Source organism: Trichomycterus rosablanca, chromosome 9 (assembly GCF_030014385.1).
Source record: "Trichomycterus rosablanca isolate fTriRos1 chromosome 9, fTriRos1.hap1, whole genome shotgun sequence".
Classification (NCBI taxonomy): Eukaryota; Metazoa; Chordata; class Actinopteri; order Siluriformes; family Trichomycteridae; genus Trichomycterus; species Trichomycterus rosablanca.
Genome location: NC_085996.1, coordinates 39612047 through 39626476, shown reverse-complemented (window position 1 = coordinate 39626476; position 14430 = coordinate 39612047). Strand labels below are relative to the sequence as shown.

The following is a 14430-nucleotide window of genomic DNA, read 5'->3' as shown; positions in this document are numbered from 1 at the left end:
GAGTGGATCAGACACAGCAGCGCTGCTGGAGTTTTTAACACCTCACTGTCCCTGCTGGACTGAGAATCGTCCACCAACCAAAAATATCCAGCCAACAACGCCCCGTGGGCAGCGTCCTGTGACCACTGATGAAGGTCTAGAAGATGACCGACTCAAACAGCAGCAATAGATGAGCGATCGTCTCTGACTTCACATCTACAAGGTGGACCAACTAGGTAGGAGCGTCTAATAGAGTGGACAGTGAGTGGACATGGTATTTAAAACCTTCAGCAGCGCTGCTGTGTCTGATCCACTCATACCAGCACAACACACACTAACACACCACCACCATGTCAGTGTCACTGCAGTGCTGAGAATCATCTACAGAGAAACAGATGGACTACAGTCAGTAATTGTAGAACTACAAAGTGCTTCTATATGGTAAGTAGGGCTGATAAAATGGACAGTGAATGTGGAAAGAAGGAGGTGATTTTAATGTTATGGCTGATCAGTGTATACTGCTTATAATCAGGGTCACAGGGGGTGCTGGAGCCTATCCCAGCGCAAGGTACACAGACCCAGACACACACACAATGTATTCAACACACCTAATGGCAATTTGGTATTTCCAATTATCCTGACTGCATGTCTTAGGACTGTGTGAGGAAACCGGTGCACCCAAAGGAAACCCGCGTGGACACAGGGAGAACATACATATTATACAAAGAAAGGACCCAGACCGCTCCACCTGGGAATCAAACCCAGGACCTTCTTGCTGTGAGGCGACAGTGCTACCCACCGAACCACCATGCCTCCCGCTGCTGTACCATTGACGTGCCACAGTTTTAATGGTAAGTGAAGTCAAACTTTTGCGTTATTTTGTACATAAATAAGATAAATAAACATTAAAATGATAATCTGACTAATAATTAAAATGTAGAAATGTATGATTTTGTCCCAGTCATGCTGACATTTCGTTTCCTTATCATTGTTACACTACAGAATAAATGTGTTTATTCACTTTAGATTTATGTACTATAGAAGTTTACTTCACACAATGTACATTTGGATTATTAGAACATAAAAACAATGCAAAAAAACTAACAAAAACCACAATAAACTAGTGTACAATCGACACCAGGAATCGACTCCCTAGTTTGAAGCTCTGACTCGAAGTCGACTCCTGAACCTTAGAAATCAACGGCAGAAAAGATTCACTTCAATCATCCTTGCAGACTGAGAGGAATGAACACGTGGTGAACGTCAACAGGTAAAATAAAGAAAACTAAACACCGTATTAATGTTTACAGTGAAATTACAACTTTAGCAGAATTTCAGAATGTTTATAAAAAAAATACATGTTAAATTAAACACAACAAACTGATTTATTTCGGCTTGTGTTCGCTAGCAAGAGTTACTGTCACTGACTGACCAACCACCTTGTTTCTACACTCACTGTCCATTTTATCAGCTCCACTTACCATATACAAGCACTTTGTAGTTCTACAATTACTGACTGTAGTCCTTCTGTTTCTCTGCATGCTTTGTTAGCCCTCTTGCATGCTGTTCTTCAATGGTCAGGACCCCCACAGGACCACCACAGAGCAGGTATTATTTAGGTGGTGGATGATTCTCAGTACTGCAGTGACACTGACATGGTGGTGGTGTGTTAGTGTGTGTTGTGCTGGTATGAGTGGATCAGACACAGCAGCGCTGCTGGAGTTTTTAAACACTGTGTCCTTTCACTGTCCACTCTATTAGACACTCCTACCTAGTTGGTCCACTTTGTAGATGTAAAGTCAGAGACGATCGCTCATCTATTGCTGCTCTTTGAGTCGGTCATCTTCTAGACCTTCATCAGTGGTCACAGGATGCTGCCCACGAGGCGCTGTCAGTGTCACTGCAGTGCTGAGAATCATCCACCACCCAAATAATACCTGCTCTGTGGGGGTCCTGTGGGGGTCCTGACCATTGAAGAACAGGGTGAAAGCAGGCTAAAAAGATATGTAGAGAAACAGATGGACAACAGTCAGTAATTGTAGAACTACAAAGTGCTTCTATATGGTAAGTGGAGCTGATAAAATGAACAGTGAGTGTAGAAACAAGGAGGTGGTTCTAATGTTATGGCTGATCAGTGTATGTTGTATTCATATATGTTATGTCATATATGTGTGTGTATGTGTGCCCAGGGTGTTACTGTGTGCCTTGCGCCCATTGAAAAGCTGGGATAGGCTACAGCCCCGCCCACTCCTCCCGCGACCCTGATTGGATAAGTGGTTAAGAAAGTGAGTGAGTGAGTGAATAGGTGCCAGGCGTTTGGGTGTGACAAACGGACATGATTGGCTATGTCTGAGAGGGGAGTGTTACTGCATTGCGGACCCACCGTGACCCTGACCATGATAAAGTAGCGGTAAAAATGAATTAATAAAGTGAAATGAATATTAGAATGAATAGGTGCTTTAATATTTCCAGTGTTGATGAAAGCCGTCCTGCTTGTAGGGATGAAAAGACGAGACTGAATCGCGGCGAGAACACAGAACCTGTCGTTCTCTCATGTGTTATTTCTGATAAATTAGATTTCTTTATTTTAAAAAACATCATTTATTTTAACTGATTTGCTTCCTGCTTGTACAAGGTCATCTAAACAATTCAAAGGATTCTTCTGTTCATCTAGCAATACAGTGCAGGGCTGAACTGACACAGTAGTTTTAGTGCATTAAATATTAGTGATAAAGCTAGAATTAAATTGAGGTAAAGAAATACAAGTAATAATAATGAAGTTTACTTTTAGTGTTTTATTTTGCAGATGTGTGGTCTGTTGCAGGAATCGTCGTCTGCAGAGGTTGTGGTTTGATTCAGATGGATTGGATGCAGACAGACAGGTAGGCCTGAGGACCTGAAGTCAATCCTCACCTCCAGCCATTTGAGTTGGTACTTTGGTCCAGGGTGTGATTTCTGTAGGTACAAGTAACAAAAGTTTTATATATATATCAATTAGCCATAAGATTAAAACCACCTCCTTGTTTCTACCCTCACTGTCCATTTTATCAGCTCCACTTACCATATAGAAGCACTTTGTAGTTCTACAATTACTGACTGTAGTCCATCTGTTTCTCTACATGCTTTGTTACCCCCTTTCACCCTGTTCTTCAATGGTCAGGACCCCCACAGAGCAGGTATTATTTAGGTGGTGGATGATTCTCAGCACTGCAGTGACACTGACATGGTGGTGGTGTGTTAGTGTGTGTTGTGCTGGTATGATTGGTCCACCTTGTAGATGTAAAGTCAGAGACGATCACTCATCTATTGCTGCTGTTTGAGTCGGTCATCTTCTAGACCTTCATCAGTGGTCACAGGACGCCGCCCACGGGGGCGCTGTTGGCTGGATATGTTTTTGGTTGGTGGACTATTCTCAGTCCAGCAGTGACAGTGAGGTGTTTAAAAACTCCACTCATACCAGCACAACACACACTAACACACCACCACCATGTCAGTGTCACTGCAGTGCTGAGAATCATCCACCACCTAAATAATACCTGCTCTGTGGTGGTCCTGTGGGGGTCCTGACAGAGCATGTAGAGAAACAGATGGACTACAGTCAGTAATTGTAGAACTACAAAGTGCTTCTATATGGTAAGTGGAGCTGATAAAATGGACAGTGAGTGTAGAAACAAGGAGGTGGTTGTAATGTTATGATCAGTGTATATATATGTATAATAAAATGAACTAAACATAACACCAAACATGCCATAAATGACACAATGAAGTGTATGACGTGGTGTAAAACGTGTATGACGTGGGCCAGTGATAGCTCAGTGGTTAAGGTACTGGACTAGTAAACAGAAGGTTGCCGGTTCAAGCCCCGCCACCACCAAGTTGCCACTGTTGGGTCCCTGAGCGAGGCCCTTAACCCTCAATTGCTCATTGTGTTCAGCTCATTGTGTAAGTCGCTTTGGATAAAAGCGTCTGCTAAATGCTGAAAATGTAAATGTAAAACTTAAATAATAAATAAATAAAAGTAGGAACATGATAAATAGGCAACTGATTAAATGTGAAATCTGTTTGATTTAATTTAAACACTTAAATTGTTTTAGGTCCAAGGAGGACCCGAAGCTCCCAGCACCATGCACGCTTTGGCCAGTGGACTTAAAGTTGACGCACATCGACTGCAATCCCGACGATACCTTGGTCCACTTTCAAGGTCAGCATGTTAGCATCTGTGAGCTGGACTACAACATTCTTCAAGTGGAGATCCAGAATGCACACAAGTCGCCGGGGTGTTTGGAAGTCGGGGATTTTTGCTTGGTGGGAGATGTTCTTTCCAGTAGATGGTTCAGAGGAAGGATCCAAAACTTGTCGAGAGGCGCGTTCGAAGTGTTCCTGCTGGATCATGGGAATGTTCTTACGGTCGGACCCAACCATCTGTCCCAAATCTCCGACGCCTTGCTGGTGCTCCCACCTAAGATAGTGTGCGGTTTTGTTGCTAACGTGCTGCCGGTGCAGGAACGTTGGGATGCAACGTCAGAGAAGTATTTTTCATCTCTGATAGGGAGCCACGTCAAGGGCTACATCCACGGTCTTCTGCCGCACAAGGTTCTTATTCTTGAAGTACCGGAAATAAGCAAGGATTTATTACGACTGAGTTTGTGCAGACATTTAGATACGGACACGTTTCTGTTTGTGGTGGAAATGCTGATTGAAATACCAGTTCAGCAGAACTCTCAGCCTGTTCCGGATTTGCTGCTTGAGAAACAGATCGTACAGGAGCTCTCGTTTAAGTCTTCCAACGTATGCGGGTTTGAAAATATCCTTTCGCTCAGTCGCACTAAGTTAGAGGTCGGGCAGAAGAAAAGCGTCAGGATAACCGCGGCAGTGAACCCCGAGTTGTTTTACTGCCAGCTTTCGTCTGTCGCTAGCGATCTGAAAGGGATGTCCGAAAAATTGGCGCTCGTCTGCGAGTCCAAAACGAGCGCCTGTAGAAATAATCCGGGCGAAAATATGGGATTGCTGTGTGCCATCAAGGGTAAAGATCAGAAATGGCACAGAGGGTTCGTCCAGTGCTTACCTGTGAACTCCCACGTCAGGGTTGTCTTCGTCGACTGCGGATATTGTGAGTCTGTAAACGTCGAGAACGTCCATCAGCTCCCGTCAGACTTTCTCCTGACGCCAATCGGGACCTTTCTGTGCTCTCTGTCTTGCCTGAGTGACGAAGTCGAAGACGTGAAGAACAAGCAGCTCTTCCTTCTCAGGCAGGGATTGCTGGGTAAGGAGATGAAGATCACCGTCAGTGGCTTGAGCAAAGAGCGAAACGTCTATTCGGTCACTTTGAGCAGTGTAGTGAGAGACACACTGACAGAACCGGTGCCAACTAAATATTCCGATAAAATCACAAACGGCGACGTTCTGATGAGGTGCGCCAACACGATTCAAACCATTGGAACCTCAAAAGATGATGATTTCTTGAAAGACTTTGTGGAAGGCTCTGTCTTTGAGGGTTACGTCGAGCATGTACAGAGTCCGAACGATTTTTGGATGAGAACTGCACAGAGAAATGCTGATTTTGAATCCATGATGAGCAAACTGACCGACTACTTCAGTAGATTACAACTACATGAACAAATCTTCGAGGATCCGGTGCCGGGCGTACTTTGCTGCGCCATGTACGAACAAGACCTGCATTACTATCGAGCCCTGGTGGTGGATACGCTAGAAAATGGTGCGGAGGTGTTTTTTATTGACTTTGGAAACACCGAAAAGGTGCCAAGCTTGCTGATAAAGCAACTACCCGAGGAGTTTGCTGCCGAACCGGGGTTCGCGCTCGGCTGTTCCTTAGCTCACGCCGCTCCGATGGAAGATGTCTGGACAGTAGCGTCGATCGAATTCTTCAGAAACGTTATGCAGAATAAAGTGCTCGTGGCTCACGTCGTCCACAGGAGGAACGACACCTTTGTTGTCGAGTTGTTCGAGAAAGGCATGGAGAACAGTGAGAGCATCACAGCCCTTATGAGCCGAGTAAATATGGCGGAATATTGGGAATACAATTCAACCAGTGTGTCCGTTAAACCCAAAAAAGAAAAGGAAACGACTAATGAGAAGTTTAGAATCAAGCAGTTTGCACAGAGGACACAAAACCCTGCGACGTCTCAGGACAAGGTCGTGGAAGAACAAGCCCCCAATGTGAATCCAAAACCCAGCGCCGTGGAGTTGTTCAAACCCCAAAAATTTCAACCTGGCATCGAAATAACAGTCCAGTGCACATATGTTGGTTCTCCTTCGAATTTTTGGTGTCAGAACACCAAACACAAAGTTGATCTGGAGGAATTAAATGAACGTTTGCAAGCATTTTACAAGACGAACTCGCCCATTCTGCAGCCACACAGGGTATGTTGCGCCGTCAGGTTTCAACAGTATGATCGATGGTATAGAGGATACATCACCGGAGGAAAGACCTCTGATGTTGAAGTGACTCTTGTGGACTATGGCTTGGTTCTGCAGGAAAAGCTGGAAAACCTCCGGGCGCTTATGCCGGAGTTCTTTTTGCTTGAAGCGCAGGCGTTTCCGTGTAGTCTGTACAACCTTATCGAACCAGCTGAAGGGAGCGTTTGGTCTGAAGAAGCGAGCGCCCTGTTGAAAGATTTCGTTTCTATAAGACCGTTAAATCTGACTTGCAAAATTTACTCCCAGCTCACTGTGGTAAATAAAGGCCTGTGCAACGTGGTTGACCTGTACACGCCTGTCCAACGAGCCACCGCGTATCTCGTAGGAAAAGGTGTCGCTGTGGAGATACGGTGTCCGAAGAAACTAGTTCCATCAGCCTGTCCTTGCTCCTTTGTTTACTCTTCATTTAACATCGCTGCTGGAGATGAGGAGCTGGTTTACTGCACGCATGCCGTCAGTCCTTGGGAAGTCTACCTCCAGCTGGACAGAAATACTGAGATCGTTGAGAAGCTGATGGAGAGAACTATGAAAGAAAGTGAAGAGCTGTTAAAACTGAGACATGCTGGTCAAACCGGGACGGTTTGCTTGGCCAAATATTTCGGTGACGGCATGTGGTACAGGTCGTTCGTTTGGCCCGCTAAATCCACTCGACACTTGAACGCGTTCTTTGTGGACTTTGGAAACAAGCAGGTTGCTGAAATTGATAACGTCTTGCCCATCCCAAGAGAGGCGGTTGATTTGTTGTTCACGCCCATGCAGGCTTTGAGGTGTAGCCTAGCAGGGGTTCCGGAGGATGAGCATTTGTCTGAAGTGAATGCATGGCTTAACCAAACCGTCCTCAACAAGACACTCCGGGCCGAGTTTGTAGCTGCGAACGAAAGCGGACATTTCGTTTGCGACCTGTTTGACGGCGACACCCACGTCAACGAGAAGGTTAAAGAGCTGTTCGAAGTTCACGCTCAAAAGAAACGTGCGGTGAAAGAAAACACGAAGCAAAGTAGCCGAAGCAAAAAGGTCACAAAGGTGTCTTCTGACCTCAGCAAGTGCAAGACGGCGTCTAGAAGTCGTGCCGAAACTGTGGTCCAGAGGACGTCTAATCATAACAAATCAACACCAAGAAGTAGGCAGTCTTGCCAGAAGAATTCTCCGAAAATAAAATATCACAATCAGACCGTTCAAGGCAAGAACAGAGATGGAACAAAGCTAATGGGACAGAGTAAAAAAGTCCTGGAAGAAAAGGACAACATTAAGACTTCCTTCAAAGTGCAACCTTCTGTGATGATGCCCAAACTGAGTGACCTACCAAACACTAAACTAGCTCCAGGCTTCAAAGATGTGGGGTTTATTTCGCATTGTGGCTCTTCTGACAACTTCTTCATCCAGATGGAAACTGATGAACCGAGGATTCTTAAAATGGTCGAGGAACTCAACAGCGACGCTTTCACAGAGAGCAAGAAACCTGTTACCTCAGAGGTCAGAGTTGGGGATCTGGTCGTGGCCGTGTATGAAGAAGACCATGCTTTATATCGAGCTGTTGTCACTGGCATAGCATCTAGCGGTATCATAACAGTTGAGTTTATCGACTACGGAAACACAACCGCTATTGAGAAGCAGAACATGTACCATTTAGCGAGAAGGTTTTTGTCCGAGTCCAGATTGAGCATCACCTGCACGTTATCCAAACCCCGTAACGTCCAGGATGTTACGTCTTTCACCAAAGAGGCACAAAATAAACCCCTGATGATTGAGTTTGTGCAGAATCTTGGCTCCATGTGGAAGGTGAGCGTTGAGATTCTTGACCCCTTGCTTGAGTCGACTCCTGATGAAAATATCAAGGTGGTTCCAGCTTCAAACCAAGCCAACCCAGGTCAAGATCTAGACGCAGCTCTAAATGAGCATGAAAAACAGAACTCCAACCTGAAGCAAGACGAGAAATCTAATTCACAGCTAGAGAAGTTTGTAATTGGGACCAAAGACAAGGTGGTTCAGTGGAGAATCTCTGGAAAGAAGCATTCAGCAAGGAGAAGAGTCAGGCCTGAACGTTCCTACAAAATGAAACATGGAAAGAAACAAGCTACCCCAGACAACTGGAATATGGGTGTATCAGAGAATCCAAGGGGCGTGTTTGGTTTGGAACAGTCAAACAACGTTGGTGGAGATGTGCAGGATGACGTTGTGCTGATTTTATCAGAGACTTGCCCAGAGAATCCCATAAACAAAGCGGATCAGGTCCAGCGCCTGTTCCTCACCCCTGTTAAAACTGATCACGAGTACTCTGGATTCGCAGCGGCGGTCACAACACCCGGTGAGTTTTACATCCTTCTTGAGGACTGCCTGCTTACCTTGAATGCAGTGTCCAACATCCTCGAGAACCTTCCAGAAGAGCTGTCTTCACTACCAGAATCTCACCTGATTCCTGGTGCTGGCTGCTTGTTAAAGCCTGGTGACAAGAATAAATGGTGCAGAGCCGAAATAAAACAATGTGATGACGCATCGGTAATCTTAAACCTGGTGGATTATGGTCACTGTGAAAGTCTGCTACGCCAGAGCGCCCACAGACTTAAAGAACTTCCCGAGGAACTTGCAGCACTACCGAAACTAACCTACCCTTGCCTTCTGAGAGGAATTAAGCCAGTCGGAAGCGTACGGTGGTCTGACGACGCAGTTACCTTCTTCCAAGAATGCATGTATAAGAAGAACCTCCAGATATTCTTCAGACAGCTTGTTTCAGAGGTGCAGTGGGAGGTAGATGCCTTCACAGGAGACGAGAATATCGCCAAAGCGCTGTACGATGCCGATCATGCTTCGTACGTAGACGCTGTGCTCGGAATCCGGTTTCAGCAGAGCCTACGTCGTACAATTTCTGAACAATCGCAATCAGAAATAGCAGAAGTACAACATGGAACATTAGAAGATGCGACCTGGTCTGGTGAAGAAGCTTCAAGCTTCAAACATAAATCTGGACACGGAACACGTCATGACGTTCCATCTGGTTTGAGGCAGTGTAAGTAGATTTTGATTTCCTGTTCTTGTACCGAAGAACTGTTATACACTATAGCCAAAAGTATTTGGACACCTGACCATGAGCTTGCTGGGCATCCCATTTTACATTTACATTTTCTGCATTTAGCAGACGCTTTTATCCAAAGTGACTTACAGTACTGTGACAGTATATTACCTAAGCAATTAAGGCTTAAGGGCCTTGCTCATGGGCGCAACAGTGGCAACCTGGTAGTAGTGGGGATTGAACCAGTGACCCTAGGATTACTAGTCCAGTACCTTAACCACTAGGCTACAACGGCCCATTTTAAAAACAAAAGGTAGTAAAATAGATTGACCTGGCGCTCAGGTGGTGCAGCGGTAAAACACACTACCACACCAGAGCTGACATTTTGAACTCTGCCATCAGGCAGACTGGGCGCCTACATGAACAACGATTGGCTGTTGTTCATATAGGATGGGAGCCGGAAAGCGACTCCTCATAACTGAGGCAATTACGACCTTTTCTGGCTGATTGATGCCGTCTGCACAGAAAGGAGGAATAACGCTCTGATCAGGGTGTGGCTCTTCTACACACAATGCTGGTCTGTATATGAACTCACCTTACGCAGGTGACAAGATGCAGTCGGCTACTGCACACTTGTCGGAGGGGGCGTGTCAGTCTCGCTCTCCTCAATCAGGGTAGGCATCAGTAGAGGAGAGTGTAATGCAATTAGGTAATCTGATATGCTAAAAGTTGGGAATAAATGCATAAATAAATGCATTGATTGACCTGCCCGATGTGTTGGGCAGCTGTAGCCTAGTGGTTAAGGTACTGGACTAGCAATCAAAAAGTCGCTGGTTCAAGGCCCACCACTGCCAGGCTGTCACTGTTGGGCTCTTGAGCAAGGCCTTTAACTATCAATTGCTTAGACTGTATACTGTCACTGTAATGTAAGTCGCTTTGGATAAAATCATCTGCTAAATACTGAAAATGTAAATGTCCTCCTCACACACTGGATTTCATATCGAATGAACATGACTCCTTCGAGTCGTGTGGAAAAGAAAATACACCCGTCTTCTATCTTTTTATTTACCAGGACCTACAGTACATAACAGTTGTGCAAACTCTCAAATTTGTGGACGAATTGTCAGAACGAACAACAAAGCTGTGCAACGGATAGACGCCCTGCGCAGGGTGTTCCTTTGTTCCACGGTGACACCAGGCCGGCCCTGATCAAGATGAAGCGTTAGATGAAAATGAAATCACTGTATGGCTTTGTGGGCCATGAAAGAATAAACTGGTCTTCCTTTCTGCTGAAGATTGGGTGGGTACATAGCTGATATAGGACATATCGTTTAAAAAAGCAGGGGGACTCTGAAAACATCCTGGGCAAACCAAACAGCTTCATGTCAGTGTCCAGAAATAGATTTTGCCAAGCCTTGGAAGAACACATTAAGGACGTTTGCGAAACCCTGTGGAAACAGGTTCACCAGTTTTAAAAAATTAAGGTGTTTTGGTTGAAATATGTAAATGTTAACGCTGCAGATTTATGTTAATGGTTGTGCATGTTTTTCAGGCCGGTTGATGTAAAAGCGTCCATGCATGGTGAGTATGAACATACAGCTTCATACATAAAGCACTTTACATACACTAGATTACACTGATCAGCCATAACATTAAAACCACCTCCTTGTTTCTACACTCACTGTCCATTTTATCAGCTCCACTTACCATATAGAAGCATTTTGTAGTTCTACAATTACTGACTGTAGTCCATCTGTTTCTCTGCATGCTTTGTTACCCCCTTTCATGCTGTTCTTCAATGGTCAGGACCCCCACAAGACCACCACAGAGCAGGTATTATTTAGGTGGTGGATGATTCTCAGTACTGCAGTGACACTGACATGGTGGTGGTGTGTTAGTGTGTGTTGTGCTGGTATGAATGGATCAGACACAGCAGCGCTGCTGGAGTTTTTAAACACCGTGTCCACTCACTGTCCACTCTATTAGACACTCCTACCTAGTTGGCCCACCTCGTAGATGTAAAGTCAGAGACGATCGCTCATCTATTGCTGTCGGTCATCTTCTAGACCTTCATCAGTGGTCACAGGACGCTGCCCACGGGTCGCTGTTGATATTTTTTTGGTTGGTGGACTATTCTCAGTCTCAGTCTGTGTCTGATCCACTCATACCAGCACAACACACACTAACACACCACCACCATGTCAGTGTCGCTGCAGTGTTGAAAATAACGTCAATGGGCGTCCTGACCATTGAAGAACAGGATGAAAGGAGCTAACAAAGCATGCAGAGAAACAGATGGACTACAGTCAGTAATTGTAGAACTACAAAGTGCTTCTATATGGTAAGTGGAGCTGATAAAATGGACAGTGAGTGTAGAAATAAGGAGGTGGTTTTAATGTTATAGCTGATCGGTGTATATGTTCACTAGGGAACTTTAATACATTTCTAGCAGTGATTCTGGCTCGTAGACGTTAATGTCTTCATTTCAGTACATGTTCTTCACAGGCTTCAGAGGAGTGAACCGGAGTCAACGGCAGGAGCTCTTCTCGAGTTCAAGAGATGTGATTAAGCTGTATAATTATTTATTATGTGACAAAATCATATTTTCTTGTTGGTGTTGCTGTAGCTAGTTTAGTTTTGAAACTTTGATGAATGAAAACAGAAAAAAATTCCCACAGTATTGAAAATTGTAGCTGTAATTTTTGGAAGTTAATTTGTTGCTTTAAGTGGGATTTTACTTACAGGGATGTATTTTTTTCTTGTATTTATTTATTATTTGTTTAGAATAACTATTTCTTACGAACTCTTATGTTGTTTAGCCTTTATTTGTTGTTCTGTCCTTAACCACTATATTGATAAGGAATTTTGTGATTAACTGAATTTTAACAATCTTTGTTCTATTTTAAGTATGTTTAGTTCACTGTTCCTTTCTTCATGTTTAAGAGTTCAATAATGTGTTTATTCCAGGTTTTCCTAGTTAAATTAGAGTAGTATTATAGTATTATAGCTTTTTTGTTAGGCTGTTCCACTAATTTGCATTTTTGTTTGCTTAAATAAATACATTTCGAGCTTGTGTTTGTAAAGAGATTACACAAAAAAATTGTTACTAAATAAATCAAATAAAATTAGAAGTGGAAAAGTATTGTCAGAAGTGGGATTCGAACCCACGCCTCCAGGAGAGACTGCGACCTGAACGCAGCGCCTTAGACCGCTCGGCCATCCTGACATGTTCAGCAATCTTGGTGTGAAGCGTTTTAGCAATGCGAAGCGAAACTTATTCAGATTTGTGTTGTAATTTATCGATTTATTTGTTTATTCGGCTTCAATTTGTACACGAATATGAATCTGTGGCGTCTAAACAATAAGATAATGTAAATTTTACTTTTTAAAGGACACTTTTAAGACCTTCGATTCTGAATTCAGTCTTTATCCTCCGCCTGTGTCTCACCAGCAAAAGGTTACTTTGATTTTATGTCATATATAAATGTTTACATTATTGTACATGATTTTAAATACACACATATACACGTATCAGTGTTAGTTTCAGTTTCCAAGAACAAGCGTCCATTCAAGAAAGTATAAACCTTGTTGGCTCAGGAACTTTACAATAGCAGTTTGACTGTGGTGGGGCTTAAACCAACAACCTGTGATTAGCAGATTAGTATCTTGATCACTAAGCTACCACTGCTCATTATGGGTTATTAACGTACATTTCAGAACATTCCAGTAGGTGTATTAGCTGCTCTAAATTGTTCCTATATGTGTGTGTGTGTGTTACTGACAATTGGAAAGTTAATTAAAACTTAAAAACCAAGATTTGATCATCAGATCAAATAATCTAAGATTATCGTTTTATTGGTTTATTTAATAAAATAAGAAACAACTTATAGATTCCAAACAATTGATTGTCAAATGAATATAGTTGTCGATAACATGGCATTTAGGAGACGCTTTTATCCATAGCGACCTACAGTACTGTGACAGTATACAGTCTAAGCAATTGAGAGTTAAGGACCTTGCTCAAGGGCCCAACAGTGGTAACCTGGCAGTGGTGGGACTTGAACCAGCAACCTTCTGATTACTAATCCAGTACCTTAACCACTAGGCTACAACTGCCCTGATTAAAAGTAAAACTATTTTAAAACTCAGTTCAGTCAGATAATCGACCTCAAACTACCTGTTGTGTTCTCCAAAAAATAACCTTGTAATAAAACAATTCTGTATCAAACTACTAGTCAATGTGCTGTTTTTCTATTTCTTGGCCCATAGAGGGCGCTACAGGATAAATAAAAAGTACAGTCAGTGCAAGATGTTGGATTTCCAACCCCAGGTGGGCATCATAACCTGGTAATGACCAGCTCAAGCTTTCGAGTTCCTATGCCGATCCTCATCATTTATGATTCTGACATGACAGCAGAAGCCTTGCTCAGCATACCCAACATTCTTGAACATGCAGTGATGGTTTGTCTCCTCCACAATTATTGGCACCCCTGGTAAAGAAGAGTAAAATGGTTATAGGAATTCTCTGTTTGGTGATTAAGCTTTATTTCACACTTCAGAATAAGACTTTATTGACCAAGTGTGCTCACACATACAAGGAATTTGACTTTGGTTATACAGATGCTAGCAGTGCACGAAAAATACAATAAGGACAGTCTTATACACACTCACACACACACACACATACACATACTCTCTCTCTAACACACACATTCATACCTGTAAACATTAGTATGTGTATTTCACAGTATGGGTTAGAGGTGCAGTGTTCTGTGCAATGTAAAAACTAGAAAAATATATAAATAAGAATGAGATAAGAATAATAAGAAATGAAAAAATGAATGTGAAAGATTAGTGTATGCAATATTGTGAGTCATTATATAAGTTAAATAGGTAATGCGATAACATCACACACTCAATCCCTCATCAAGAACGAATTATTTTTTAACAAAACAACATGTGGCACAATTATTGGTACCCCTGCAATTTAATACTTTGTACATCCT

The 14430-nt window shown here is 43.3% G+C and overlaps 1 protein-coding gene and 1 non-coding gene across 2 annotated transcripts; one reads left to right on the top strand and one right to left on the bottom strand.

The window, feature by feature from the left end:
- The first annotated feature begins 2838 nt into the window (after positions 1-2838).
- tdrd15 (tudor domain containing 15) lies at positions 2839-12737 on the top strand. Its single transcript, XM_063001480.1, has 4 exons — positions 2839-2861; positions 4074-9421; positions 10977-11005; positions 11930-12737. Exons 1-3 carry the CDS (start codon positions 2839-2841, stop codon positions 10988-10990), a joined length of 5385 nt encoding a protein of 1794 aa, XP_062857550.1. The 3' UTR covers positions 10991-11005; positions 11930-12737.
- Positions 12568-12650, bottom strand: trnal-cag (transfer RNA leucine (anticodon CAG)). Its single transcript has one exon. It is a non-coding gene; the product is annotated as a tRNA-Leu (tRNA).
- Positions 12738-14430: the final 1693 nt, after the last annotated feature.

Excerpts from the sequence above, each read along its gene's own strand:
- tdrd15 (XM_063001480.1), top strand. The coding sequence starts at position 2,839 with ATGGATTGGATGCAGACAGACAG. Across the intron at positions 2,862-4,073 it reads GATTGGATGCAGACAGACAG|GTCCAAGGAGGACCCGAAGC; the intron begins GTAGGCCTGAGG and ends AAATTGTTTTAG.